The following is a 25,498-nucleotide window of genomic DNA, read 5'->3' on the forward strand; positions in this document are numbered from 1 at the left end:
ATAAATGATTGGCTAACACATTTGTTAACAAATTATCTTTTATTTAATTTATCCTTCATGTGGATCTAACTTAAAGATTAGCTATAGTCACTTTTTCCACCGCCATTTTATATCAAACAACGTGATCGTGTACTATACGTAATTGTTTCCGGTAAGCTCCTATGTATGGATACAATGCTTTTGGTCTCATTAACCATTATATAATTAAGTCTCATTAATCTGTGTATATATAGATATATATATACATATATTTTATAATATATATATATATATTAGTAATGTCCAGCCTCATGGCTTTTTTTGAAGAAAATATCCGTTATGAGTTATTATTTATAACATGGGCTCTGTACTTTTGGGAACTCTATCTGAATTTGCGTCAGGTAAGTTGCATTTTTGTTGGATTTATGATTTAACATTATATTATTAATTAATTAAATAATTGTTATTATGATAATGATGATAATTATTGTTATTATTGTTATTATTAATATTATTACAGAGAAAATTGTTACAACGATTTGTCAACATACCTGACAATGTAAAAGATATTATGACCAAAGATGTGTATGATAAAGCACGTCTTTATGCTTTGGATAGAAACAATTATAATTTAGTTCAAAATTTATATTCTCAATGTTTTAATTCTGTAAGTAATCATACCATAAACTAAATACAAGGGTTCTGTAATTGATGGTAAAAACGAGCAGGGTTTAAAACCAATTTTATTCTACATTTTCAACTTAGTTTTACGTGTAAATTCACCTCCTGTTCGTTTGTACCACCTGTTACACAACACTCTATTATAATTAATTTTATTAAATAGAATTAATAGTGATTCATAACTTTTATAGATACTTCTATTATTCTTTGCGTTTTATTATTATTGGGAATGGAGTACTCAGTTAGCAAAATACTTTGGTCTTGATCATGAAAATGAAATAGTTGTCAGCGCTGTATGCGTATCTCTTAAAATTATCATTTCTGAAGTTATTGATTTACCTTTAAGTATATATGACACGTTTGTATTGGAAGAGAAACACGGATTTAACAAACAGGTAACTGCCTATAGTTTTCCTTAGTTTCCTAATATTTATTCTTATCACAATTACTTATTTATGTTATATATTATAGAAACCATTATTCTTTGTAAAAGATCAATTGCTAAAAGTGCTTGTATTAGAAATAATTGTGGTACCTCTTATGTCTGGAGTAATATGGATTGTTATGAATGGTGGAGATTACTTCTTCTTCTATTTATGGGCATTTTCTGTCATTGTAACTTTATTTATGATGATCATATATCCGGAAGTAATAGCACCACTGTTTGATAAGTATACTCCTTTACCGGAAGGAGATTTAAGGAAAAAGATTGAAGCACTTGCTGCTTCTTTAAAGTTTCCTTTGTACAAGTTATATCTTGTCGAGGGATCCAAAAGGTCTTCGCATAGTAACGCATATTTGTATGGTTTTTATAAACACAAAAGAATTGTGTTATTTGATACCCTTGTGAAAGAATATTACAAACCAGATAAAGATGATGCTAATAAAGATATTGGTTGTGAGACAGATGAGGTATTGGGCGTACTTGCTCACGAGTTAGCTCATTGGAAGTATAATCATACTTTAAAAGGATTTTTATTATCACAGGTATAGTTTTAGTTATCAATAAATTTTCTATTCATTATATTAAATGATATTAGATGTTATCAATTTTTTCTTTATAGATCAACTTCGTCATAACTTTTGTAGCATTTGCTAAATTAATGAATTATACGCCAATGTTCGTTGGATTTGGTTTTGAGAATTCACAACCAATACTCATTGGATTTATCATTGTGACCAAATATATCTTATTCCCACTCAATACGGTAAATATTTTAATAAATTAATATTTTTTTTGTTTCATTATATTTTTGTGGTCTAATTTTAAGAATAAATTTCGGAATGTATTTCTATATTCATATTCTTAAAAAAATTTATAACATTTACTTTTTTTTATTAGATAATGCAATTTATATCAATGGTTATTATGAGAAGATTTGAATTTCAAGCGGATAAAATGGCTGTTGAATTGGGATATAGCGAACCATTGAAAAATGGATTGATTAAATTACAGAAAGATAATTTAAGTTATCCTTTATATGATAAATTGTATTCTGCTTGGAATCATAGTCACCCACCTATTCTTGAGCGACTTAGTGCTATTGATAAGGAAGATTAATATTAATAACATAAAATTGAACACATGAAGAGTAGAAGTGAATTTCATTCAACTGGTAATTATGAAAAAGGTGACTAATAGTATATACCTTATATTGTATACGTGTGATTATAAATATACTACAAATGCTTCCTTTTAATTAAAAAGTAAATGAAGAGTATTGTATTTGTAGCAAAATTAGTTTTTGTTAAAAATAATTTTTTAAAGAATCACTATCTTCATACTACCAAGTTTAAAAATTAATAAGTTGCATTTAGAAACGTATTTAAAAAGTTATTGTCATTAATCGAAGGTACACATCTTCATTCTATATTTTATAACTAATCTGATATTATGTTATACGACATACACACTATATACATTTTGTAAGTTTATCGCACAAGTGATTTATCTTTTACAAAATATGTGTGTATATATGTTTATGCATTTCTTTAGATAAGTACTTATGTTTGTCATGCGTTTTGTCATTTTTTTAAATTTATAAGATGTGAATGAAAACTTTATAATAAAATGTGAAATATAAATGGACTTAAAATAATTCAGATGTCTTAATTAAAAAATACAAAATTTTAGTATGTCAATAACTTTTATAACCATACTAGCTGTGCTTCGCCACACGTTGCTGTGGCTATGTCTGATTAAATAGAAAAGAAAAAAAATGAGAAATCACAAGTTTCTAAAATGTTACACCTCCCTCCTCCGAGATGAACTCGATTTCCGTCTTCCCAGGCCTTCGTGGCAACCTTAATCTTTCCCTAGATGAAAAGACGTATAAACGGCATTTTTCCTGCAGAAGATAACCTAACTTGCCCCCTTATTCAAAACAAACCAATTTTTCGATCCACTTTTACTTGATTTACAAGAAATGTCAGGAATATATTATATATGTTAAAAAATGTAAACTAAAAGGCAGATTGGAGCAACAATAAATATTTAAATATAAAATCTTTTATTTAAACTTAATTTTATATGCATATTCGATCAGAATTTGACTACTGGTTTGCACGCGACACTACTATGATGCAATTAGCTATTGACTGTCGTTTTTCATATAGAGCATCATTATGGTGTCATCAGACAAGAAAGTAGTAAATATTATAAAGTACTTTTCTGCAAAACTAATAATTTTGATTGACACTTTTTTGTTTGTTTTAATAGAGAATTATTACTTTTTGTTTATATCAATATAATCATATTACTAAGATTTGAAAATGTTCAAATTGAAATAATAAATTGAATTATTATAAAAGAATATAATTTATTATCTAATAAATATATTTACCTTATGAAACATGTATCAGAGATATTTAATTATATTCTATATGAGCCGTTGATGAATCTAACATTTCAACTTCAGAACTTATGTCACCAGTGGAATAATTTACAACGGTATCTCTGGAGTCTGTAATTCTATTAGATGTATTTGTTTCTGGTTTATTAGAATCTTCACCCCATCCAGAAAATAAATTAACTCTTAATTTGCCGATGTCTTGATCTTGTGAATTAACTGTGCTAGTAGAAGTTTTTGTAGATTCTATTATTTCTGGTTCTATTCTAGAGTCAGGATTTGTATATTTTGGAATATCAATAGGTGCATCTGAAATATGTAATTTATATATTTTGGAATATCAATAGGTGCATCTGAAATATGTAATTTATATATTTTGGAATATCAATAGGTGCATCTGAAATATGTAATTTATATATTTTGGAATATCAATAGGTGCATCTGAAATACGAAGAATTGTTTATGAGTAATAAACTATATATATATACCAGGATATGGTGGAGCTTCATCAATAAGTTGTTCCATGACATAAGTTAGCATAGTAGTTGTAAATGTATCATCCCTTCTAAGTCCTAAAGCTCTATGAAAAGCATCAACTGCTTCTTGAATATTTCCCATTAAAGCATTAATAAAACCTATTGCTGAATATGTTGATGGGTTTAATGGGTTTAATACTAATGCCTACGATACAATGATAAATGTTACTTACATGTTTTTATAGTAAAATGTTCAATTTTTCCATATAAGAAAAAGTAATGATTTAAATTATTATAATGTATATATATTATCTTATACCTGCTGGTGATAAGTCAAAGCTTCTTCATATTTCTTCATCTTTCTACATGTGTGACCTAAATTATTCAAGAGCGCTTCCCATTTACTAGGTAAAATAACATCCTTAAGTCCACATTGAACTCTTTTCATAGCTTCCTTAAATTGTTTTTCTGCAGTTTTGTAACTACATTAGATAAAATTATAACTTTCGATAAATTAGATAGATTTTCAAATATTGTTTAAATATATAATAAGAGCTTACTCCATATTATAAAATGATATTACTCCCATTTCATGTATAACAAATGGATCATTTGGTGCTATCTCTTGAGCCTGTTGAAAAAACTTGTCAGCCAGTTTAAGATTATTTGTTAATCCACATTCCAATCCTATGTACAAAAGTGGAAGATGACAACCTTTCATTAATTGTGATGCGTTGAAATAAGCAGCCATTGCTTGATCGTGTTCATTTTCTACTGCAAATGAATGCCCGTACACTAACCAAGTTGGCGCGAATAAACTATTCAACGTTGTAGCTTTTACTAAATATCTTCTGGCTGGGTCACTTTTACCTGCAACGTAAACATATAATTTAAAAGGTAAGTTAAAAAAAAGAAATTATGAAGGATATTTTAATCGGTAGGAATCTTTTACCTATACTATAATAATAACATCCTACAGCAAACCACGCTAAAGCCATATCTGGATATAGATCAACTAATTTGTGCGCCAAATAAAATAATGCTGAAAAAGATAAATATTATCTAACAAAGAATTTATTATAAGCAAATAGTATTGTTGTAGATAAATATATCCTAACTGAAATATAATATTTACCATTGGTTTTTTTTAACTCAACTAAGCAGGCAATATGTACTGGTAGACATGCTGTATGATATGGATCCTTGTTTAAAATTCTATGTAATTAATTAAATGTAAAAAAGAAAGATAATATTGTATAATATATTGAATAATTTACAAGGAAGAAAATTTTATAATCACCTTTCTGTAAGTGAAAAACATTTATGATAATCACAATTATAATATAATCTTTCAGCTTCAGAAACTTCTAAATCTAGATTATCTGATAATCTATCAATTACAGGGATTCCCATCACACTACAACTGGCCAATGATTGTTTTTTATACGGTTCCTGATATTTTTTTAGTTTACTTTCATACAATAAACGTAATAGCTCAGCTTCTGCTTCCGTACATTGTTCTCCAAAAGGAAGAGATTCTAATAGTTCTCTTTCTAATAAAATTAAATAACTGCATTATTATAGGTTTCATTATTCAATGTCTATATGTATGTAAAAGATAATTTCAATATGAACCTTCTGTTGCTGATAGCATTTGATTTTGTACAAGAGATTCAAATGCTTGATAGGAAAAAACATCACAATGTAGAGCTTGTTTGTAACAATCTGTTGCCATCGCTCTATTATCCATAGCTTGATAAACTTTACCTTTTACATATAATATAGCACTTTGTACCTAATAGAATAACGAATAAACAAATATATAGCACTAACTTTTGGTAAATAGCTCTGAGCGTTAGATCATAGCGTGAGATGTTAATATTAATATTAATGTAATAAACTTACATTTTTTGGAGTATCTTCAAGAATATCAGGGCGTTCATTAAAATTAATTCCTGGTTGATTTATATTAGTATAAATTTCAGATTCATTAATTACTTGAAGAGCTTCATTATATTCCCTTGCTTCGTAAAGACTTTTTACTACTAAATAATGACACATTATGTAAGTCTGGAAAATTCACAATATTGTAGTAACCATATAATAATTTACGACAAATATTACATAATATTAACACATTCACAACGGATGTTCTAACAGTAAATATAATAAAAATATACATTTAACAATTAAACAAAATTGAATAATAAAAATGTAATATTTTTATGTTAAACACGTTAACACAACATTAAGCAACAGATTTTGAAATAACGTTGAACTATGTCACAGATATTCAATTCAAAAATTTTAAATGATGTAGGATTATGTAGACAGTCTTGAATGTGTTAATATTCCATAATTATTTCTTAGACCTTTTCAAGTCCTCGACTTCTAATAAGATGTGCAGCTCGATGGTATTGTTTCATAAGATACATACAATGTGCTAAAGTACATATATCTTTTGGATCTTCGTTACTCAATGAAACAACTTTATCTGCCCAAAATAAAGCAGCACTATACAAATGCTGTAAAGCACATATTAAATATTAATGTATAATATATTACTTATTCTAATCTAAAAAAATAAAAAAGAATATTACCAAATCGATGTAGGATTTAATTAGTTTTCTGAAGTTTTTCAAGTCTATATCTTTGTTGTTGTCCATAGAACTTTGCATTTTTTCGCAATTCGCATTAGCCACTTGACAAGCCATATCAAATGTTTGTTTTCAAATTAGAAACTAATAGATTAATATTATTATGACAAATGTTGGAATAGGTTATGTGTGATGTAAATATTTATGTAGAAAATTGTATCTCTTCTGTACGTTATATAAATATATTATAGATTACGATCCTAGATTAGATTTTAAAAAATGAAAGTAATGTAATTAACTAGGATACAATATAATACTGTATCTTTTTTAAATGAAAAATTTTCTTGGTTATACGGAGATACTTCCAAGTATTTATACAAAGCCGCAAGATGAGAGGTAAAGTTTGTCCCTTTACCGTGAGATAGCGCTCTGAACAAATGAGACCTAGGGATCCTATAGGAGGGATGCGCCATACATACTGTTCATGTGCCATTGGCTGAAAATTTTAGGGACCGCTTCCGATCCAACGCGCAGCCATGTTTATTTTTAGTATGTATTAACGGCTGTGGTTAGTTTAAGTTTGGAATACTTATAGTTTTTATTGTGATATTTATATTTAATTGTTTTGTTTTTTTAAAGTAGTTTTCTATAAGTGTAAGTTTAATTTACTCATTTAATTATTACAAGTATAAATGTACAAACCTAACCTATAACTTATCGTTTGTTTACAGACTTATTGTTTGTGATAAATAATCATGGTTCGACAATGTATTCTTAATTACTGCAAAAGTTCAACAAGAACTACGCCAGACCGTAAATTTTTTCGTTTTCCAAAAAAAGAAGAACGTCGAAAATTGTGGTTGCAAAATAGTAATGTTGTAGCTGAAAATGTGAAAAAATATTCAGTTTTATGTGATGTAAGATTTTGTCCGATTATACTAATTTTTAATTGATTTTAAACTAAACTAATAAATATTAAATGAAATAAATCATTTGTAGAAACATTTTTCCGAAGACTGTTGGAAGATAGTAGAAGGAAAGAAGCGTTTAAAAAGCACTGCAGTACCTACTATTTTTATCCAATCTAGTACTTTAACAGATAAAAAAGGTAAGATATTAAATTTATTCTGAATATTATTTTGATATCTATATATAATATTGTACTTTGTACATTTTACTTCTTATAAATATGTAGTAGCATTATATATTGTTTCAGTTATTAAATTACTTTTTAATCAAAGTATTTTGAAAAGAAAAGTACTGGGAGACGTAATGAATAATTCTTCTTTGTCAAATGTACCTTCTTCTACTACTACAACTTCTATTACAGGTAAATAGTAGTCTTATTTTTAGTACGTTTTAATTACAATTACAATTTATTTAAAAATTATTTCAATTGTTCGTAGCTCAACAAGAAATTATGTCCAAACAAAATGCAAAAAGCATATCAACAACAAAAATATCAGAAAATGTTTCCACTGCTAGTCCAGTACTTGAAAAGAATTCAGCTTGCTGTGTGGAATCCAATTCGTCACCTTTAACTCCAGCAAATGATGTTACAAGTATGATAATAAATTACAGTTAAAGACATTTTTAATTTTTAATAAAGGAAAAAATAAAAATAAACGTTCATTTTTTTAGGTACCTCATTGTTAAATGTAACACTCGAAGAGCATGCCACAATAACACAACCATGTAAGTCACTAATTTTAGCCACAATAGTAAAGTTATTTTAGAAATCTAATATGTAAATATAACAGTATAAATTAGTATTTAGAAGTGTAATATTGTCTAATATAGTATTTTTTACGTTAATTTTGCAGGTGACACTAATGAAAAATTGTTACACGCTTCATCTAAAAGTACTGAAAATACAAGTAATGGACTATTGTTTAAAGAAATTGACAGTATTTGTGATCAAATTAATTCGAGTGAAGGTCGAGATCACAAGGATTGCGTTAATACAATTAAAAAATTAAAAATTTTGTTAAGTAGAAGTCTGAAAACAATTAAGATTTTAAAAACAAACCATACAAAGTCCCGAAATCAATTTAAAAAGCAGATCAAAGATTTACAACAAAAAGTAGATATGAATAACAGCTTAAAAAACCGAATTTCTTCTATTTTTAATGAAGATCAAGTGAAACTTATGACCGGTTTGTGTAAAAAAAGTCCAAAATTTCTGAATACCACGCTAGATAAATCATATAAAATAAAATTTGCTTGTGGTTTATCGGGTTACAAAGAGCTTCGTAAACAAGGCTACCCATTACCATCTCCTAGAACATTAAATAGAGGAATCGAAAATCTTAAAAGTGCAAAAATACGAGAAACTTGATCTAACGACTACAAAATGTCATGATCTGAAAAATATGATCATTAATATGTACTCTCTGTTTAGATTACCAAGTGCATCGCGTAGGTATAATCGCAAAAATTTACAAAATTTTAAGCAAACAAATTTCAGTTCGAGTAAAATTATGACCATGTACCACATTGAGAAATAAAAATATGTTAATATAAATCTATTTTTTAATTTTTTTATATATTTGTCTTATTATTATTATTATTATGTGGCACTTGGAACTCGAGAGTTCATAGCCTCATCAACAGTCTTAATCATACTGATTATTACAAAATTATATTTAATTAGTAAAATATTTTAAATCTAACGAAAATACTAACTATCTAAAACAATAATAACCAAATATTAAAATACTAAAATATTAATCATTCAAATATTATACAATTTTTTTATTTTTCTAAGAATATATTTCTAGAAAGTTGCTTTCATTACACTTATCGAAAATTGGGAATTGATGTTGATGCCATTTTATGAACATATAATACCCAGGAATCTTAGCTGATTTATTAATATTGGAAATTAAAAACAAATTGTACGAATGATTAAAATAATTGTAAATATAATATATATAGTAGATAATTATATTTATCAAAATTGTATACATAGGTTGTTTTGAAATTTCAAAATACTGTAATGTCTTTTATCAAATCAAACTTAATTGAATCTTTCTTTTTGAATTTATAATAATTTTTTTGTGTAACCTATTCTATTTTAATATAAATTTTTAATTATCATTAAATATGGTTCATTTTTTTCTGTATTTGATGCAATTCATTATTTCATAATTTTTTTAAACCAATTCATCACTCTACTTCCTACACTATTCACTATTACTATATACAACTTTTATACTATTTAAAATGTTAGATTCATTCGCGCGCAATCACGTGACTACATGAGTTCCGGTCCCATAAAATTCTTCGGTGCGTTCCTCCTACAAGGTCTCTAATATCACGTATTTGTTCGTTGTGCGCATGCACAAGTGATTATTCTCTTCATAAAAGAAAATGGAGATAGTAATTTTGGCGGTACTATTTAAAATATACTCTATTTTAAAAATTAAAAAAAAATTTATTTACACAAACAATTACATTTTTTTATATGTTATGTAAGGTTATATGAGTGTTATATAAATCAGATCATCGATTGTTCAGAATATCTCGAGAACAAAAGACAAAGCATGCATATAACTTCATCGCTGCGTGTGGTATATAACCCTTCCATGGGGTCATGATTAATACTTATTTATTGCCGGGAAATATGCGACTGACAATTATAAAATTGTCCACGCAAGGTGTATATTTTACACTATTAGATGTTACTACATGTTGTACTAAAATATTATCCAAGAATGTTATTTGTTCCATGGTTAGATCTATAAATCCAAACATAAAAAAGAAAAAAAGATTATTTAGATTCGACAATATTGTACAACATAGGTTGGAGAATGATTTGAAAAATTACCTGGTATTTTTTCTGATCATTGTTATTATTAAATTCTTTGTAAAAGATTTTTACACATATAAAATTGTGAGATGTGTCTTACATCCGGATCACATTTCATCGTCCAATCTTGTAATTCTAATCCACAATGGAAACATATTGTTGTATCACTTTTTCCAGTATAAAAAAATCCTGCTTCAGCTAATGGTTCCTTTATTTTCGATTTTGATGTTGGCCAAGTGCCAAAAGTGTTTAATCTTGATTCAGTGTTCTGATATAATGGATATACAACTAGATTCTGGCGATTTTTAACAAATTCGCATTTAGGATTACAATCGAAGTGTTTAAGCCACGGTACATCATTCGGATGCCAATTTTTTCAAGTCTTTGCCACAATAAAAACAACAAGTTTCATTGCTGTTTCTGTTGTAGAAAATTCCTGCTTCAGCTAATTGTTCTTTTGTTTGTGATTTTGAAGTTGGCCAAGTATCGAAAGTACTTAGTCTCGATTCGTAGCTCTGATAATTCGGAAATTGAATAAATTTTTCAGAATTATTTGTAAGATATTTACAGTTAGAATTACGTTCTAAATGTTTATTCCATGGTTTATCTTCCGTTTCCCAATTTGGCAATTTTATGCCACAATGGAAACACAAAGTTTCATTGTCTTTTCTATTGTAAAAGAATCCTGCATCAGCTAATTGTGTTTTTACATTTGCTTTTAACTCCGATAAAACATCGAAAGTATTTGATCTTGATTCTAAGCTCTTATATTTCGGAAATTTGGTAAAAATTCCTTTATTATTTTTAAGATAGTTGCATTTAGAAGACCAGTATTCGTGTATTTGCAACGGAGAATCATTTGGTTCCCAATCCTCCAACTCTAACTGACAACAAAAACACTTTGTACGGTCGTTTTCTCCAGTATACCAGAATCCTACCTCAGCTAATTCTGCTTGTATTTGAGGCTTGTCCGAAGGCCATTCGTTGAAAGTACATAATCTCTCCTCGTAGGTAGTATACTTTTGACTTTCGATAGAATCCATGTTTTTTTAAATATCTTCAGCGACGAATTTTGAAATGCGAAAAGAAAATAATTGAATTTTCTTATTTGATTTTTTAGCCTATTTTTTAACACCTAACTGAATGTATACGTATTATGTACTAGTATCTTGAAAGAGGTTAAATAAATGATTTTATTTATTTGTCCACTTTTGCAATATGATTTTAATTTTATAGATCTCTTGTGAAAATGTTCTAGATCTACTATTGACGTTTTAAAACAAAAGTTTTTTCTTATATAATATGTTATTGAATGAGGTAATTGGTTGGATGCACATGGTCAGGTAAAAACGCAACACTGATTGGATAAAAGATATGGGCAGTTACAATATTGTAGGTACTGACTAATAAATCTCTTATAAGAATGTTCTAGATCTACTATTTACGTTTTAAAACAAAACTTTTTTCTTATATAGTATGTTATTGAATGAAGGAATTGGTTGGATGCACATGGTCAGGTAAAAACGCAACACTGATTGGATAAAAGATATGGGCAGTTACGATATTGCAGGTACTGATAAGGTAAGGAGAGAGGAGAAGAGAGTAAGGTAAGATAAACAAAATAAGATTATGTTACCAGTTGGATTAGGAAAATGTTTTAACATATATTTTAATGTAATAATAAATTATTATATTAAAATTAAAATTAAAATATTTATTTTAATTTTATTATATAATAATTAATATTTAATATTATTATAAATATATATTATATTATATTAAAATAAAAATTATTAAAGTATTTTAATACTTATTCTTATTTTATGTTATTTTATTTGTTAAAATATTTTTTAAATGTGAGTATTTGTAAATTAAATGAAAAATTTATTTTTAATTTATCAATTTAATTTGTTAAATTTATAAGTTAAAAAGTACTGTCCCCCCTATTGTTTCGAAGAAAATTAGAACATGATTTTTCCGAGTTTTAAAAATAGGAGAGAATTAAGGATCGTCTGAGCGTTTTTAGGCTTGGTTTGAGTCTTCACTGTAGGCTATTGTATCCATTCAGCATAGCTTTGCAGGTTTTAAAAGCACACAAGCCCTTACATCGTAGCAGGTAGTGGATTGGAAGGAAAAAAAAAAATCCGCCCGAACAGGGACTTGAACCCTGGACCCTCAGATTAAAAGTCTGATGCTCTACCGACTGAGCTATCCGGGCTTCTGACAACTGCTCTCTAAAGAAAAAAAATAAGTTTAATATTTTTAGAGATTGATTTTTATCCCTGATATGTGAGGCTCTTTAAGGGAATATTTAAGGGAATATTTAAGGGAAAACAATTAAAGGAATTTAAATATGATATTAATTAGGAAAAATGAAAGAAACTAATTACAATTATAATATTAATAGTAAGCGGTCTTTGGCTGGATTTTATTTGCTATGGAATGTATAGCATATAAAATATGATAAACATTACATGGAAAGTAATATTCATTGCTCAGGTCTAACCACAAGGAGGTAACTGCTTCTGAAGACCCATGAGGGATGTGCATCTTGAAGATGTCCACATCCTAATATAATTGAAAGGAAGGAACCTAACTCTTAGGTCCCATCATAAGAGTACTATCCAAAAAATCTTTACAATAATTATCGAGTATACCAGAGAAAAATTTGAATGCCAAAAATACAAAATGATAAACGAGGAGTGCAACCTGAATAGAATTTCAATAGAATCATTGATGTTATTTAGAACTAACACACCCTAAAATAATTTCAAATATACATAACATATGGAAATGACAAGTTACGAATATTTTATATTTAATAATTTTTAATCTATCTAAAATATAGCATAATAAAAATAAATGTATATAATATATAATTGATCCATGGTATCTGCAAAAAAAAGAAAATACATTAACAATTGTTATCATACATGTACGATGCTATAGGGAATATAATAAATGGATTAAAATACTTCAGTTACTTTTATAAATAATTAAAAAGAATAGAAAAGAATATGAAAGATAATATTTTTAAGTTGAAACTTTCCACGATTTTAGATTGATCTATATATAATACCTGTAAAAATAAAAAAGTATAGATAGAAAAATGATTTTTCACGTGTGGGATGCAATACGAAGGTAATAAACATATATTAAAATATCACCCGTTTACCATAACTCCATTATTATATACCAATACTCCATTATTATGAGAAACCTATAAGAAGAAGCCTATAGAATTATAAGAACCTATAGAAGAAAAAGAGAAAGAAAGAAGTAGGGAAGGAATGATGGTTGGTGGGGATGAAATTCAAGGTAAGGACATGATTTCTCCCAATCATCGGAGGTAGGAGAAAATTATGACTCCCATGGGCATGGTCGCATCTCTGAAGTAGACCTTTCTTTGCAAAGAAATAAAAGAAAGAATCTACCTGCTACCCATAGACAAAAGAAAATGGAAACGAATCTGAAAAAGAAAAAGAAAATATTATTTTAAGTCTGCAAAGATGCAATGAATGCATCGAAGGGCAAGTTCCCAATGAAAAATTCGATGCACTTACAAGTGCATTAGAATTAATCATATCCTGAAACAAAATGAAATAAAAATTAAGTTCCTAATACCTAAAAAAAAAAAGATATATTAAAAAATGTTATATAATAATTTGTAGGATTATTGAGTTCTTATAAATGAAAAATAACACAAAATATAATTTTAACCAGAAAACTTTTATATTTAAGTGCACAAGCAATGGCACATCTTTACCAAAGAGCTGTTTCGAATAGACTGGTAAAAGGAACAAAGGTGCACACATATTAGGTTTACGACTCGCTCTCTATATCGGCGACATCTATGACGTCAGCCGATTTCCACAGCAAGCAAGTTCATACGTGTTACAATAAACTATGGTTTTCTAGATATCTAAGAAGAGAACCAAAGAGATTGATTTTCGTTCTTAAATCTGAGTTACACATTCCAACACGCCCCCTCGAAAATTAATCCTCTTTAAAGTAACAAAACTTTTGAATAAAAACTTACATGATTCAAGCTTGATAACAAACTACTATTACTATTACACAGAAGGCTATTCCTTGTACTGTTGGGAAAATACATATGGTCCAGCATGCACTGCAAGGATAAGGAAAACCCAACCAAAACCGAGGGGTTTGTGGAACAGTTAAATGAAAAGTTATGCCTTTTTGCACACAAAAATCTTTCATTTCACTTGATAAATATTCTCTTCCATTGTCAGAATAAAAATTCACTACTTTGAAATTAAAATTAGCCTCGCTTTTTAAAAATAAAATCTTTGAAAACCGAAAACACATCTGATTTATAACTAATCCGGTACGTGACACAATAATGAGTGAACCCATCAATAAATAAAACAAAATAATTTTTATTATTTATTGTAGGGGGAGTGATTGGCCCGCATACATCAGAATGAACAACGAACAATGGTCTTTTTACATTACTTTTATCTTTTGCCTTATTAAAACGTAAACGCGCTTGTTTGCCATATACACAAGCTTTACACAAGTTGTCATTAAGCGTTACGTTATTTATTTCATGTATATCATAGACCATTTGTTTATTCTTCAATTCTCAAAATTTACCCTTGCCAATATGGCCTAAGCGTTGATCCCATAATTCATAATTATTTTGTATGGCACTATAAACTTTCAAACTAGAGCTTACCTTGCTTAAATCAACTCTTAAGTCAATAGCAATTAAATTATTCAATGGCGTACCTTTCATTACAGCTTTACCATTTTTTTATTACCTCAACACCTTTATCATTAAAAAGGATACTCATTCCGGCTTGTTGCATCTTTCTCTTGATAATTTCCTGCCATGAATGCAAAACCCTATATGTTTGAGTATGACGTTGAAGGTTGAGTTTCTTGCGTCATTTGAGCAGTTTATGCCAGATTGTTTGGAATTATTATTCCGTTTGAAGCCTTTCGTGTGCAGTCCTCCTTTCTTGAATTGTTTTGACTTTTGAGAATTTCTATACATAGTCACTTTATTATTATTGTTATTACTAGTTGATTGTTCTTGACTGGCTACTTGCAAAATTTTTGCACTTGTATCACTGCTCTCATTTTTCAATTTTATCTCGTGGTCTAAGAGCCTTGTTTTTACAAAAGCTAATGTTATATTTTTTTCCCCATAAAGTTTCGCTGTTATTATGCCATTATATATAGTTGGCAAAGTTAATAGTAAATGAGCTATTTTGTCAGTCTCTTCTAATTTAGTACCGGCAGCAATTAGGTCGGCAACTAATTCATCGAAAATCGTGAAATACTTTGTCAAAGGTGTATCACCTTGTAATTTTAATCCAAGTAATCTCTTGCCTAATGAGAGTTGAGTAACAAGGCTATTACGTTCAAAAATATCGCCAAACTTTTAAGTATTTGTGCAGCAGTGCTATCTGATTTAGCAAAACCGAGAAATGAATTTGAGAGATACTCAATGATGATGCTCTTCGCAGTCTTTTCTGCTTTCATCCATTCATCAGTAATTGTTTCTGGTACTTCGTTGTCAATCACTTAAAGCGCGTCTAGTTCACAGAGTAACGCACGAATTCTAAACTTCCAAACACTATACTTCTCACCATCAAACGGTTTTATGTTTCTTTTCAATTTCGAGTTTTCCATTTTATTTGTATGAATTTATCGTTGTGCGTTGGGTTCTCGATCACGCGGTACGGCCCTTAGGCTATAGATCGAGGAGAGAGGATGTATGCTTATCGCTAGCTGCAGACCGATGGAGGGGATACAATGTCACGATTTCTTCGTCTTCTAGTCGAATGTTTAAACAAGGGGTGCGGCGAAGCGGTGGAGCCGCCGAAAATATGATCGTTCCTTGTTCTAGGACAAAGCGATTACAAAGAGGCGAGAGAAAAAAGAATAACCATTTTTACGAATATGTATGTTACTCTCGTTGACTTTAGAAATTGAGTTTTATAAGTCTGTTCAAAGCGTAGTATGAGACTTTCTTCGATTTCAAACTTTTTGTGATAACTGGCTGGAGATTCTCAACTTCGTTGTTTTCTAATCCGTTGTACAAAGCAAAATTTATTCACACACAAAAAATAAATTTTACACGCAGCACGCAGGTGGACTTTGTGCGTAACCTGGGCCCATAACCTGTAGGATTATTGGGTTCTTATAAATAAAAAATAACACAAAATATAATTTTAACCAGAAAACTTTTATATTTAAGTGCACAAGCAATGGCACGTCTTTACCAAAGAGCTGTTTCGAATAGACTGGTAAAAGGAACAAAGGTGCACACATATTAGGTTTACGACTCGCTCTCTATGTCGGTGACATCTATGACGTCAGCCGATCTCTACAGCATGCAAGTTCATACGTTTTACAATAAACTATGGTTTTCTAGATATCTAAGAAGAGAACCAAAGAGATTGATTTTCGTTCTTATCTGAGTTATACATTCCAACAATTACAATGTTCGTTTTTTAGTTTAATAATAAATTATGCATTTACATTATGTACAAATCATCGAATAATTCTTTATTTTAATTGACATCATTGACTTGTTGTTACAATTAGTTATAAATTTTACAACGTTTTTACACATTTGTACACTTTTTTAAAACTTACGACATCATTCTTTCAACGTTATGTAGGATTTTTTGAATTTTTTAGAAATGTTTTAAAGCCTAATGCATACGAATATGTTTATATAGTTTTTAATAGTTTTTATATCAAATCTATTACATGTATAAAGTGAATCTATATAATGAAATTTTTAACCCTTTTCGGACGCGTGTCCAATCTCAGACACCAAAGCGTTTCTACCGTTCCGGTCGTATGATTGCTCTCAGCTACCACACAAGAAACCGTGCTAATCATATATACATATTTAATATGTATTTTTACATATTATGTATTTTATGTTAACAATTATGTATATTTTACATAATGAATATATTATATATATATATATATATATATATATATATATATATATATATATATATATATATATATATAATAAAAATATATGTGAGAGAAATATGTATAAAAATTAATTTCAACTACTACGACACTCATGTCCTAATTGAATACGTCCGAAAAGGGTTAATATTTGTATAGAATGAAATATTCTATTTTTAGACATTGACTATATTTTACATGTTTATAAAAAAAAGAATAAGCGTTATATTTAAATTATATGTAATATTGGGTTATACGGAAAGTTCGTTCCGATTTTCGGTAAGTGACATAAATTGTTTTACTAAAAAAACCTGAGAAGAGTTCTGAAAATTTTGAAGTTACCCATAAAGATGGAGAAAGATTGTGGGACAGAATAGCACTTATATATAATTTAATAAATATATACCAAATAAAAAAATTGAAATTCGTTGTGTTTTAATCTTCCGTCAAAATCGTCACGAGCTTATGTGAACGAAAAATACAGATTATTTGTAATTTATATTCTACACTTTTCAACCCAACTACATATAATTATACAAATAATAATAAAATAAAATAATTTATTTTAAATTATAACGTCAAAATCTGAAAAGTCTTTATCACTAATATCATTAAGCATGAAACACTTTTTAAGTTTGATTCTAATCAAATTCATTAGTACAATTAAACGTTATCGTTTATTATCTAATTTGTACTTCTATTAGTGAATAATTCTAAAGAAATGTAAATGAGGGATTTAAAAGTAAAATGAGGGATAAGTTAAGTTTACAATAAAAATTTGATTTTACAGTTATGCATGACATGAGTTTCAATTCTTTCTTTCTCTGTCTCTCTCTCTCTCTCTCTCTCTCTCTCTCTCTCTCACGAAAGTACCGTAGAATCTAGTTGCATTTCCCACCGACTATAGAATGCGTTTGTTTGATAAATGTGATCAAATAAAAACATTTTTAACAGGCTGAACACCCAGCGTGAATCGGTGGAGCTTACCACGGGGTTGAAATTTGAGACTCGCAGTGTACACAGTTCGATAAGCTGAGAGAGCGATACGATTCAATGCGTTATTTAGATTTTTCTTTAGATTTTTTTAGATCTTTATTTAGACGAAAGTATTTAGAAAGATAAGTTTGTGGTTCAAAGAATAAAGACGAGATATGTTATAAATAATAAGGATCTCGAAGTGCGGCAGGCTATAGAGTTGAAAAAATATTTCTAGAGAATATCTCTATTAGATTTCTCATTGCATTTTACCAGAACCTTCGTTCAGTCTAGCAGTATTTTCCATATGTTTTTCGTAACGTCTTTATTTCGTTTATCCTAAAATGTTTGTTATACAGCGCAAGAATGTAGATGAAAACGGGAAATTGAAAACCATACTAACAAAAAAAATTTTATACCTGAGTTTCAAAAAAAGGATTATTCGTATTTACTTAGTTTCCAACTAATTATATTTCCTTTGATAAACATCCTACGATTTTGGTGTTTATCTATAACTATCTCATTCAGCACTCCATTTTTATTGCTTGAATTTGGAAAAGTGTACTTTTTATCAGCTATTCCACCCAGAGACCATACCGGTTACTTTGCTATATATGGTAATAATATTATAATAAATAAATCCTACAATTATCTTACTCTTGAAACTGTGTATTTGTCAGATTCTCTCAAAACTTAGTTTTTTGAAGGTTTCACTTCTAACACGTGTGATCTGCACACATGATTTTTTTTCTATTTAAACGCTTTATAAATGAATAATTTTTAAAATTATCTATAAATGCATTTTTGAAGGCACACACATGTTCATACAGTACAAATTAAATATAATTATTTAAAATTCTATTATACAATATAACTATATTATATATACTATCAAAGAATATATAATATCTACGATCATATAATATTAATGGTAAGATGATTTTGGTTACTCGAGAAGTGGACTTGTGTGCTTTTATGTATTCCTGTATTCTTTGAGTATTACCTGCCGAGGATAGTTTCTTTTTCAAAAAAATCTATCATTATCGACAATAAATAAGACAGAAATTTTCTATTATCAAAGAATACAGATGTGTTTAGATGCTCACAGGTCCCTTTTTTATCTAGCTAGATTCATCTGAGTTACAACCGGGACCACCAGTGGGTGATAGTAGACATTTAACGTAATGACAGAATATTATCAAAGAACGGTACAATATTATCAACGAATGGTACAATTTTATCGAAGATAGATACAATATTATCAAAGAAAGGTACAAACTATCAAAAACTGGTACAATACTATAAAAGAATATAGTATTTTACCTATTATCGTTCACTGGTGGTCTCGGTTGTAACTAAATGAATCTCGTTAGATAAAAAACGGGACTTGTATTTCTTCTATTATTTGCTATTATTTTATAGGTAATGAGTACAATAATAAGTAGCAGTATTGTGTGGGCATCCTCTATAAAACATACAAAAAAACGATTTAGTTCAAAAATGAATATATGAGGTATTTGAGTAAAGTTTTTTTAGTTTGCATTTACAGTTAAAATTTAATTCTAGAATATATTATCTGGAATTTAAAAGTTTTTTGAGTAATAAACGCTTAGATTTATTTTAGATTATACTAAACACTGAATCTACCATGAGTGGTCAAAATAACTGATTTATATAGGAATTTCAATGAACTCGGTAGGCTTAGTGTAAAAAGACATATTTTATTGTAAAATCGTGAGGAAAATAAAAGGTATGCCTTATTTTTCTTTGTTCTTTTCTGTATTTATTGTTTAATATTTCTATCTAAAGACGTGAGTCGGCTTACAGTTAATACAATCAGAGGTATATGACTAACCCTGAGTATTAAAGTAATTACAGTTAAATTTATATATTTTAAGTATTTTTATACACGTCACCTATGAGCCTATGATAGGCTCTGGTGTATTAAATATAAAAGCGTTTAAATATAAAAAAATATTCGGAAGGATCAAAGAACGAGTTAAGAGTACGGGATGGGAGAAATAACCGAAAAACATGGTATTTCTCATCGTTTGTGATCATCGTTTTCTGCGATGTGCAACAGGTCTTTTTACGTGTTTTTAGAGAAACGATCGGAACGTGATTTTTGTGATTCATAAGTAATACATTTAGACAGATAGAGTTATTTATTTTTGTATCTTAAATTGTTTCTTCTATTTCTCAGGGAAAAAATTGTACCATCTCAATGTACAGATTAAAGATCTCTTCATTTTATACGTTTATTGTACTGGGAGTTTACGGAATTTAATTTCTACGGGAAACGATCGTATCCTTACGCATTTCGTTTAAATTTCTTTACGTAGTTCTCGATTTAAACGATCGAAGCACGTGCGAAGTATTACTTAAAAAAAAAAAAATTAAAAACAATTTTCTGATCAAATAGAGTCAACTTTTAGGAATAGAACATCAAAGTCTTTAGGAATCCTTTGTTCGTAAATGTCATTTTATGTTTATGGTACATTACTCGACGACATTGTTTGTATTCTCGTGTTTTTCAGGCTCGTTAATGATAGCTGGAAGTTTTCACGTCGATGAAGGTATATGGTCGTGACCATGGTCGAGGTCGTGACCACGTTCTCTTTCATGCTACGATAGTAGTCTATATGTATGTGTATACATATGTACCTTCTGTACCTTCCCGAGTAAACTTTTTCCACGATGGAAGCTCAATGAAAAGAAAGAATTGTAAATCTAACGGCATGGTAGTGGTAACACTGTACTAGCTCAGCTGGGGTACCTTTTAAGCTCCGAAACAAAGCCGTGCACGGCTATCGAGAACGGGACGTAAATTTTCTCCTGTCCGGCCGATGCCAGCTTGTCCTACTTTGTGTTACCATATCGTTTCGAGTGTACAATACCCCGTGTTTCGCGTATAAAGCTGACTCCCTCTTTCTCACTCTCCCTCACTCTCTTTGTCTCTCTTTCTCTCTCTCTGTCTTTTTCTGTCTTTCTCAATAGAGTCCCGATATCATGTAAAACGCGTATCCCACGTAGAAATAAGGATGCGATCAGCGAAACGTGCACATTCGACTGACTCTACTTTCTTCTATTTTATCGAAGGGATAGGAAAGTCGAGCGATTTTTAGACACGCAACCTTATCGATGATAGTATCTTCGAACATAGCTACTTCAAAGGCTCGAAAACGTGGCTGCAATACGATTATGCGCTCTGATTCGTGTGCAGCAATCTACAAAGAACCTGCTATCGTTAACAGTTATCTTGCCCGCGTTTCTCTTTTCCACCTCGTCTCATAGTACTAGCCGTAGCTTTATGACTTCAATTTTAAAACTGACGTAACATTCAGCCAGGCGATATAACATTTTTTGGTTTTCGTAACAGCCAATTCGCTGTTGAGCTGGTGAAAATTACCTTCGGAGACTATAGAAATGGTAGCCGCGAACGAAAATATTTTTCCTAATTTACGAGAGAGAGAGAGAGAGAGAGAGAGAGAGAGAGAGAGAGAGAGAGAGAGAGAGAGAGGTACAAGCGACTATGGAAGATCGTAGTGTGGTATAACGCCTTCCAGAAACAGTTTGAGCAACCGCATGTATGTACATACATATCTACATACATACGTAGCATGTATACTCAATACATAAGGACTATCAGAGTTAGAAGTTGTGGCATATGCGCTTCGGTTGGTTGCGTTTGCACTACTGCAAGTTGGCTCTTACGACATACGTTCTACTTAAAGTGGCTAACCCATCGTCCGATTTCAAGGGATATCTCGTATGTTTCGAATGAACGAAATTAGAATTATTATCCCAATCCGTGGAACTTTTCCAAGAATAGTAATATTTTGTTTAAATGGGAAAAAGATTTAGGAGGAGAACGGTAAGAAAGTTGAAATAGCAGTAACAGTAGCAGTAGTAGTAGTAGTAGTAGTAGTAGTATTAGTAGTAGTAGTTTAGTAGCAGTTATATTCGAAATAAATTTTTGTCATTTATTATCTACTGCTAGTATTTTCGTAGGGTGGTAATTCGAATATAGAAAGGGGATGATGCAGGAAGTGATGTAGGGGATGGCACGACCGTAAATGGAAAGGGTGGTACGGCGAAAGGTCGGCAGTGGATTGTCCACACTCTCTAATTGCTTAGACGCATTCCGTTCCATCCTCTCTTCTCCCTTTCGAGGACCCGCTTACTTCCGACTACCATTATTTTCGTAAGAGCTAGGTTGCATCTGACGTTCAGTGGATTTACCAACATGTAGATACACATTTAGTCTGTGTGATATATGCGTGGTGGTGCGATGAACGTGCGCCGGCCAGTAAGTGTTCCATGCTCCGCCTGCAAATACGGCAACTGTGTGACGTTGCTCCGAGATCTAAGGGTACGTTCCTGCGCGCGCCAGTTTCTATGATGTACCTGGTGATACTGCACGGAGAGAGAGATGTGCGAGTAGAACGTCGATAACCGCGAATCCAAGTATGGACCTAGTCACGCTGCTACTGTCTCCCTACCTACAGATAACCCCTATTTTCCAAGACTTTCCATCGGCCTATTACTGTCTTTCCTTTTTTTTTTCTTCAATATACCTATGTATCTATGTGGATACACCATAGGTTCATCGATTTCTTCCACAGTTCTAGGTCTTTTCTTAATTAACTCGATGCAGCAGCCTCTATTTACCATCCCTAGGTCTCTCCGAATAATTAACGACGACGGAAAGTTCGAACTACGTGCTTACTCGAAAAGTGTTACGAGCCACTGTACTAGCGAACACGTTAGCTGTCTTATAGGATTTATTGTTAGTACATCATTCTCGTTTCTCTCCCTCTTTTTTTCTTAGCCCTTTTTTTCTATTATTTTTTCCACCCTCTTTACTTCAACTTTTTCTCCCGATCCTTTTTCCTCATTTTGTTTTACACCTACCATTCCCTTTTAGATATGCATGTATGTATACGCTCTGTTTACATCTCGTTACCCGCATATTTGTTTATGATTTCATGCAGTTCTCCTGAAACGTCGCAAATGGGATAGGTCGTGGGCGAGCTCGTTTTTCTACTCTTTTTCTTTTTTTTTCTCTACCGCTTTTCCTTCTCCCCTTTATCCAACCTTTTCTATCCAACTTCCTTCCATTTTCTCCAGAATTACACGTAAAGAATGTGCTCGCGAACATGCCGATGATAATACAAAAAGAGTTAAACGAGTTCCCATGATCCCTGTTAAAGTGATACAAATTTTCACGCGAATTCGCGTACGTACGAGATGTAATTTTATGGCGTCGCTTTCGGTTTGAGCGCGCTATGGACGATTAATGTTGGACCGTAATATCGTAAAAGTTAACCGGCGTTAACTATGTGCGCGCAAACTCGGTGATAGCGGAGATAAGGTGATTATTTTCATGATGATCAACAAGTCGACGAACGAACCCAAAGTGAGAGAGAGGGAGAGAAAGAGAACGAGAGAAGGATAGAGATACTATATAAGAGAGAGAGAGAGAGAGAGAGAGAGAGAGAGAGAGAGAAAGGGAACAGCTATCGAAGAGAAATTTTCAGGCTTCAACTTTATCCCGTATCTACAGCCAGCCAATCATTCATGTCAAGCTTTCAGTACGTCATGGGAAAATATAGTCACTCCGAAATCATGCGCACGTACATGGAAAGCTTATATCGCGACACGATATATCACTCGATATATCACATTTAGCAGACGTCTAGATTATGCTTCGAAAGATCTGATCTTTCAAATCTCAAATCATGAGCTTATGAGTTGATGATATCGATGTGACACTATTACACGTATTAATTATTTATTTGAATCATCTTTCAATAAACATATTCTTTTTAAAAGGGAGAGAGAATTGCTCTTGACTACGATTCTCGTTCTTGTCCAACGTTTATTTGTTTTTGAAATTATTATTATTATTATTATTATTATTATTATTATGAGTACGTTATCTTAGTGATCTCGAAGTTTTTAATAGAGAGTACAAAAGGAAGAGGAAGTTAAAGGTAAGGGAGGGAGAAGAATATTGCTGTGAGGGTAGGAACGACGAAAGGAAAGTGGGAAATGGAGTAGGACGGTTGGATAGTAGGAAGGATTGGCTCGATTTTCCTTAGGCATTTTCAATTAGGCGAAATTACCAGGAGTATTAATAATGTCGGCTGATATTTACATTGTTCGTTGCTACCGTCGCCGACACCCACCTTGCTTTACACCGTTGCACCGTAAATAAAGTAGTATGCTGCGCTAGTTGGAAGAAACTGGGATGGGTGAAGGAGCAAGAAGAGGAGGAGAAAGAGGAGGGAAACAAATAAAGCTTATTAGGTGGTCGCGTGTTTTGGTGGAAGGTACGTTTGCTATATTGCAAACTAGTCTGTTCGTACATAGATAAGCGAGAAGATGTGCGAGCTTCGGGGTTATAAAATTGAAATGTATCTAAAAAAATGTGAAATGAAAGTAAAAATAAAAACAAGAAAAAGAAAAATAAGATTTTTCATAATACTTTATAAATTATGTTCTTCAAAATTAAACGGGAGGAAAAAAAAACGAATATATAAAAATATTGAAATTCTAATGAACAGATAAGAAAGGTGATTGCTCAATTTGTCTAAAACATTTTATAAATCTTGTATAACTTCTATTAGGATTCACGAGAGAAAGAATGTAAATCTATAATTAGTAAGGGCTAAAAAGGGAAACGCTGTATTCGTAATGTGGAAAGTAAGAATAAGTAGTTATTAAAGCAGGACGGTTTTTCTATGGTTCTCAACGGCAGGTAGTTCCACGGTCGTTCTCTACAGCTTGCCAGTTCGGAGGCGAAAGTTCGTTCAGGAAAGGAAGCGGGGATAGTTCGGGAAGTAGATCGAAGTAAAGAGAGGAGGAGAAGGAGGAGAAGAGTGAGAGAGATCCCTCGCCTTGGCGGTTTAATTACATTTTTCGCTGCTCCTTGTATATCAATATCAGTTTAGACTTTGGCGATTAGCAAGAGAGAAGCCGCGTACTCGTGGTACGGCTCGAGACCGGCAAGAGTTCGTCGGTGTGGTAAAGAGGTCGAGAATGGTGGGGTAGGATGATCGTGTAACTCTAATGCCATCTATCACGCCTTCATTCCCCATCCTCGTACCCGCACCAGAATTGGCGGTAGCGAAGAAGAAGATGAAGAAGAAGAAGAAGAAG

At 30.8% G+C, this 25,498-nt stretch overlaps 4 protein-coding genes and 1 non-coding gene across 8 annotated transcripts; 2 read left to right on the top strand and 3 right to left on the bottom strand.

Moving 5' to 3' along the window:
• Positions 1–134: 134 nt before the first annotated feature.
• On the top strand, positions 135–2,759 carry LOC107074668 (CAAX prenyl protease 1 homolog). The gene is made up of 6 exons (XM_015336326.2): positions 135–380; positions 500–646; positions 852–1,055; positions 1,132–1,647; positions 1,725–1,868; positions 2,003–2,759. Exons 1-6 carry the CDS (start codon positions 279–281, stop codon positions 2,219–2,221), a joined length of 1,332 nt encoding a protein of 443 aa, XP_015191812.2. The 5' UTR covers positions 135–278; the 3' UTR covers positions 2,222–2,759.
• Positions 2,508–6,972, bottom strand: Cdc16 (cell division cycle protein 16). Of its 4 annotated transcripts, none has more exons than XM_015336324.2 (12): positions 6,586–6,972; positions 6,358–6,510; positions 5,891–6,055; positions 5,621–5,780; positions 5,286–5,538; positions 5,121–5,200; positions 4,938–5,027; positions 4,546–4,855; positions 4,305–4,467; positions 3,998–4,190; positions 3,504–3,818; positions 2,508–2,976 (listed from the first exon to the last, which is right to left on the bottom strand). In XM_015336324.2, the coding sequence occupies exons 1-11, from the start codon at positions 6,697–6,699 to the stop codon at positions 3,529–3,531; spliced, it is 1,971 nt and encodes a 656-aa protein (XP_015191810.1). In that variant the 5' UTR covers positions 6,700–6,972; the 3' UTR covers positions 2,508–2,976; positions 3,504–3,528. The 4 variants fall into 4 exon arrangements, with proteins under 4 accessions (XP_015191810.1, XP_089031540.1, XP_015191809.1 ...); XM_089175414.1 differs by having other exon boundaries at positions 2,508–3,008; XM_015336323.2 differs by lacking the exon at positions 2,508–2,976 and adding an exon at positions 3,240–3,339.
• Positions 6,973–7,081: 109 nt separating this feature from the next.
• On the top strand, positions 7,082–9,106 carry LOC107074705 (uncharacterized). The gene is made up of 7 exons (XM_015336370.2): positions 7,082–7,236; positions 7,314–7,499; positions 7,582–7,690; positions 7,799–7,912; positions 7,989–8,144; positions 8,224–8,277; positions 8,406–9,106. Exons 2-7 carry the CDS (start codon positions 7,338–7,340, stop codon positions 8,918–8,920), a joined length of 1,110 nt encoding a protein of 369 aa, XP_015191856.2. The 5' UTR covers positions 7,082–7,236; positions 7,314–7,337; the 3' UTR covers positions 8,921–9,106.
• A 146-nt stretch (positions 9,107–9,252) lies between these two features.
• LOC107074566 (baculoviral IAP repeat-containing protein 2) lies at positions 9,253–12,707 on the bottom strand. The gene is given in 3 exon segments (XM_015336101.2): positions 9,253–10,322; positions 10,412–10,752; positions 10,754–12,707. Coding segments are annotated over 2 exon segments (996 nt in total). The 5' UTR covers positions 11,437–12,707; the 3' UTR covers positions 9,253–10,322; positions 10,412–10,439.
• On the bottom strand, positions 12,539–12,611 carry TRNAK-UUU (transfer RNA lysine (anticodon UUU)). The gene has a single exon. It is a non-coding gene; the product is annotated as a tRNA-Lys (tRNA).
• Positions 12,708–25,498: the final 12,791 nt, after the last annotated feature.

Source organism: Polistes dominula, unplaced genomic scaffold (assembly GCF_049000335.1).
Source record: "Polistes dominula isolate Pdom_NZ unplaced genomic scaffold, Pdom_raw_medaka contig_82, whole genome shotgun sequence".
NCBI classification, from domain to species: domain Eukaryota; kingdom Metazoa; phylum Arthropoda; class Insecta; order Hymenoptera; family Vespidae; genus Polistes; species Polistes dominula.

Coding starts and splice junctions, on each gene's coding strand:
- LOC107074668 (XM_015336326.2), top strand. CDS start 279: ATGTCCAGCCTCATGGCTTTTTTTGAAGAAAATATCCGTTATGAGTTA. Junction 647..851: donor ATTCTCAATGTTTTAATTCT/GTAAGTAATCAT, acceptor TAACTTTTATAG/ATACTTCTATTATTCTTTGC. Junction 1,869..2,002: donor TCTTATTCCCACTCAATACG/GTAAATATTTTA, acceptor TTTTTTTATTAG/ATAATGCAATTTATATCAAT.
- LOC107074705 (XM_015336370.2), top strand. CDS start 7,338: ATGGTTCGACAATGTATTCTTAATTACTGCAAAAGTTCAACAAGAACT. Junction 7,500..7,581: donor AATATTCAGTTTTATGTGAT/GTAAGATTTTGT, acceptor AATCATTTGTAG/AAACATTTTTCCGAAGACTG. Junction 8,278..8,405: donor TGCCACAATAACACAACCAT/GTAAGTCACTAA, acceptor TTAATTTTGCAG/GTGACACTAATGAAAAATTG.
- Cdc16 (XM_015336324.2), bottom strand. CDS start 6,699: ATGGCTTGTCAAGTGGCTAATGCGAATTGCGAAAAAATGCAAAGTTCT. Junction 4,856..4,937: donor ATGTTATTATTATAGTATAG/GTAAAAGATTCC, acceptor TTTACGTTGCAG/GTAAAAGTGACCCAGCCAGA. Junction 4,191..4,304: donor CTTTGACTTATCACCAGCAG/GTATAAGATAAT, acceptor ATTGTATCGTAG/GCATTAGTATTAAACCCATT.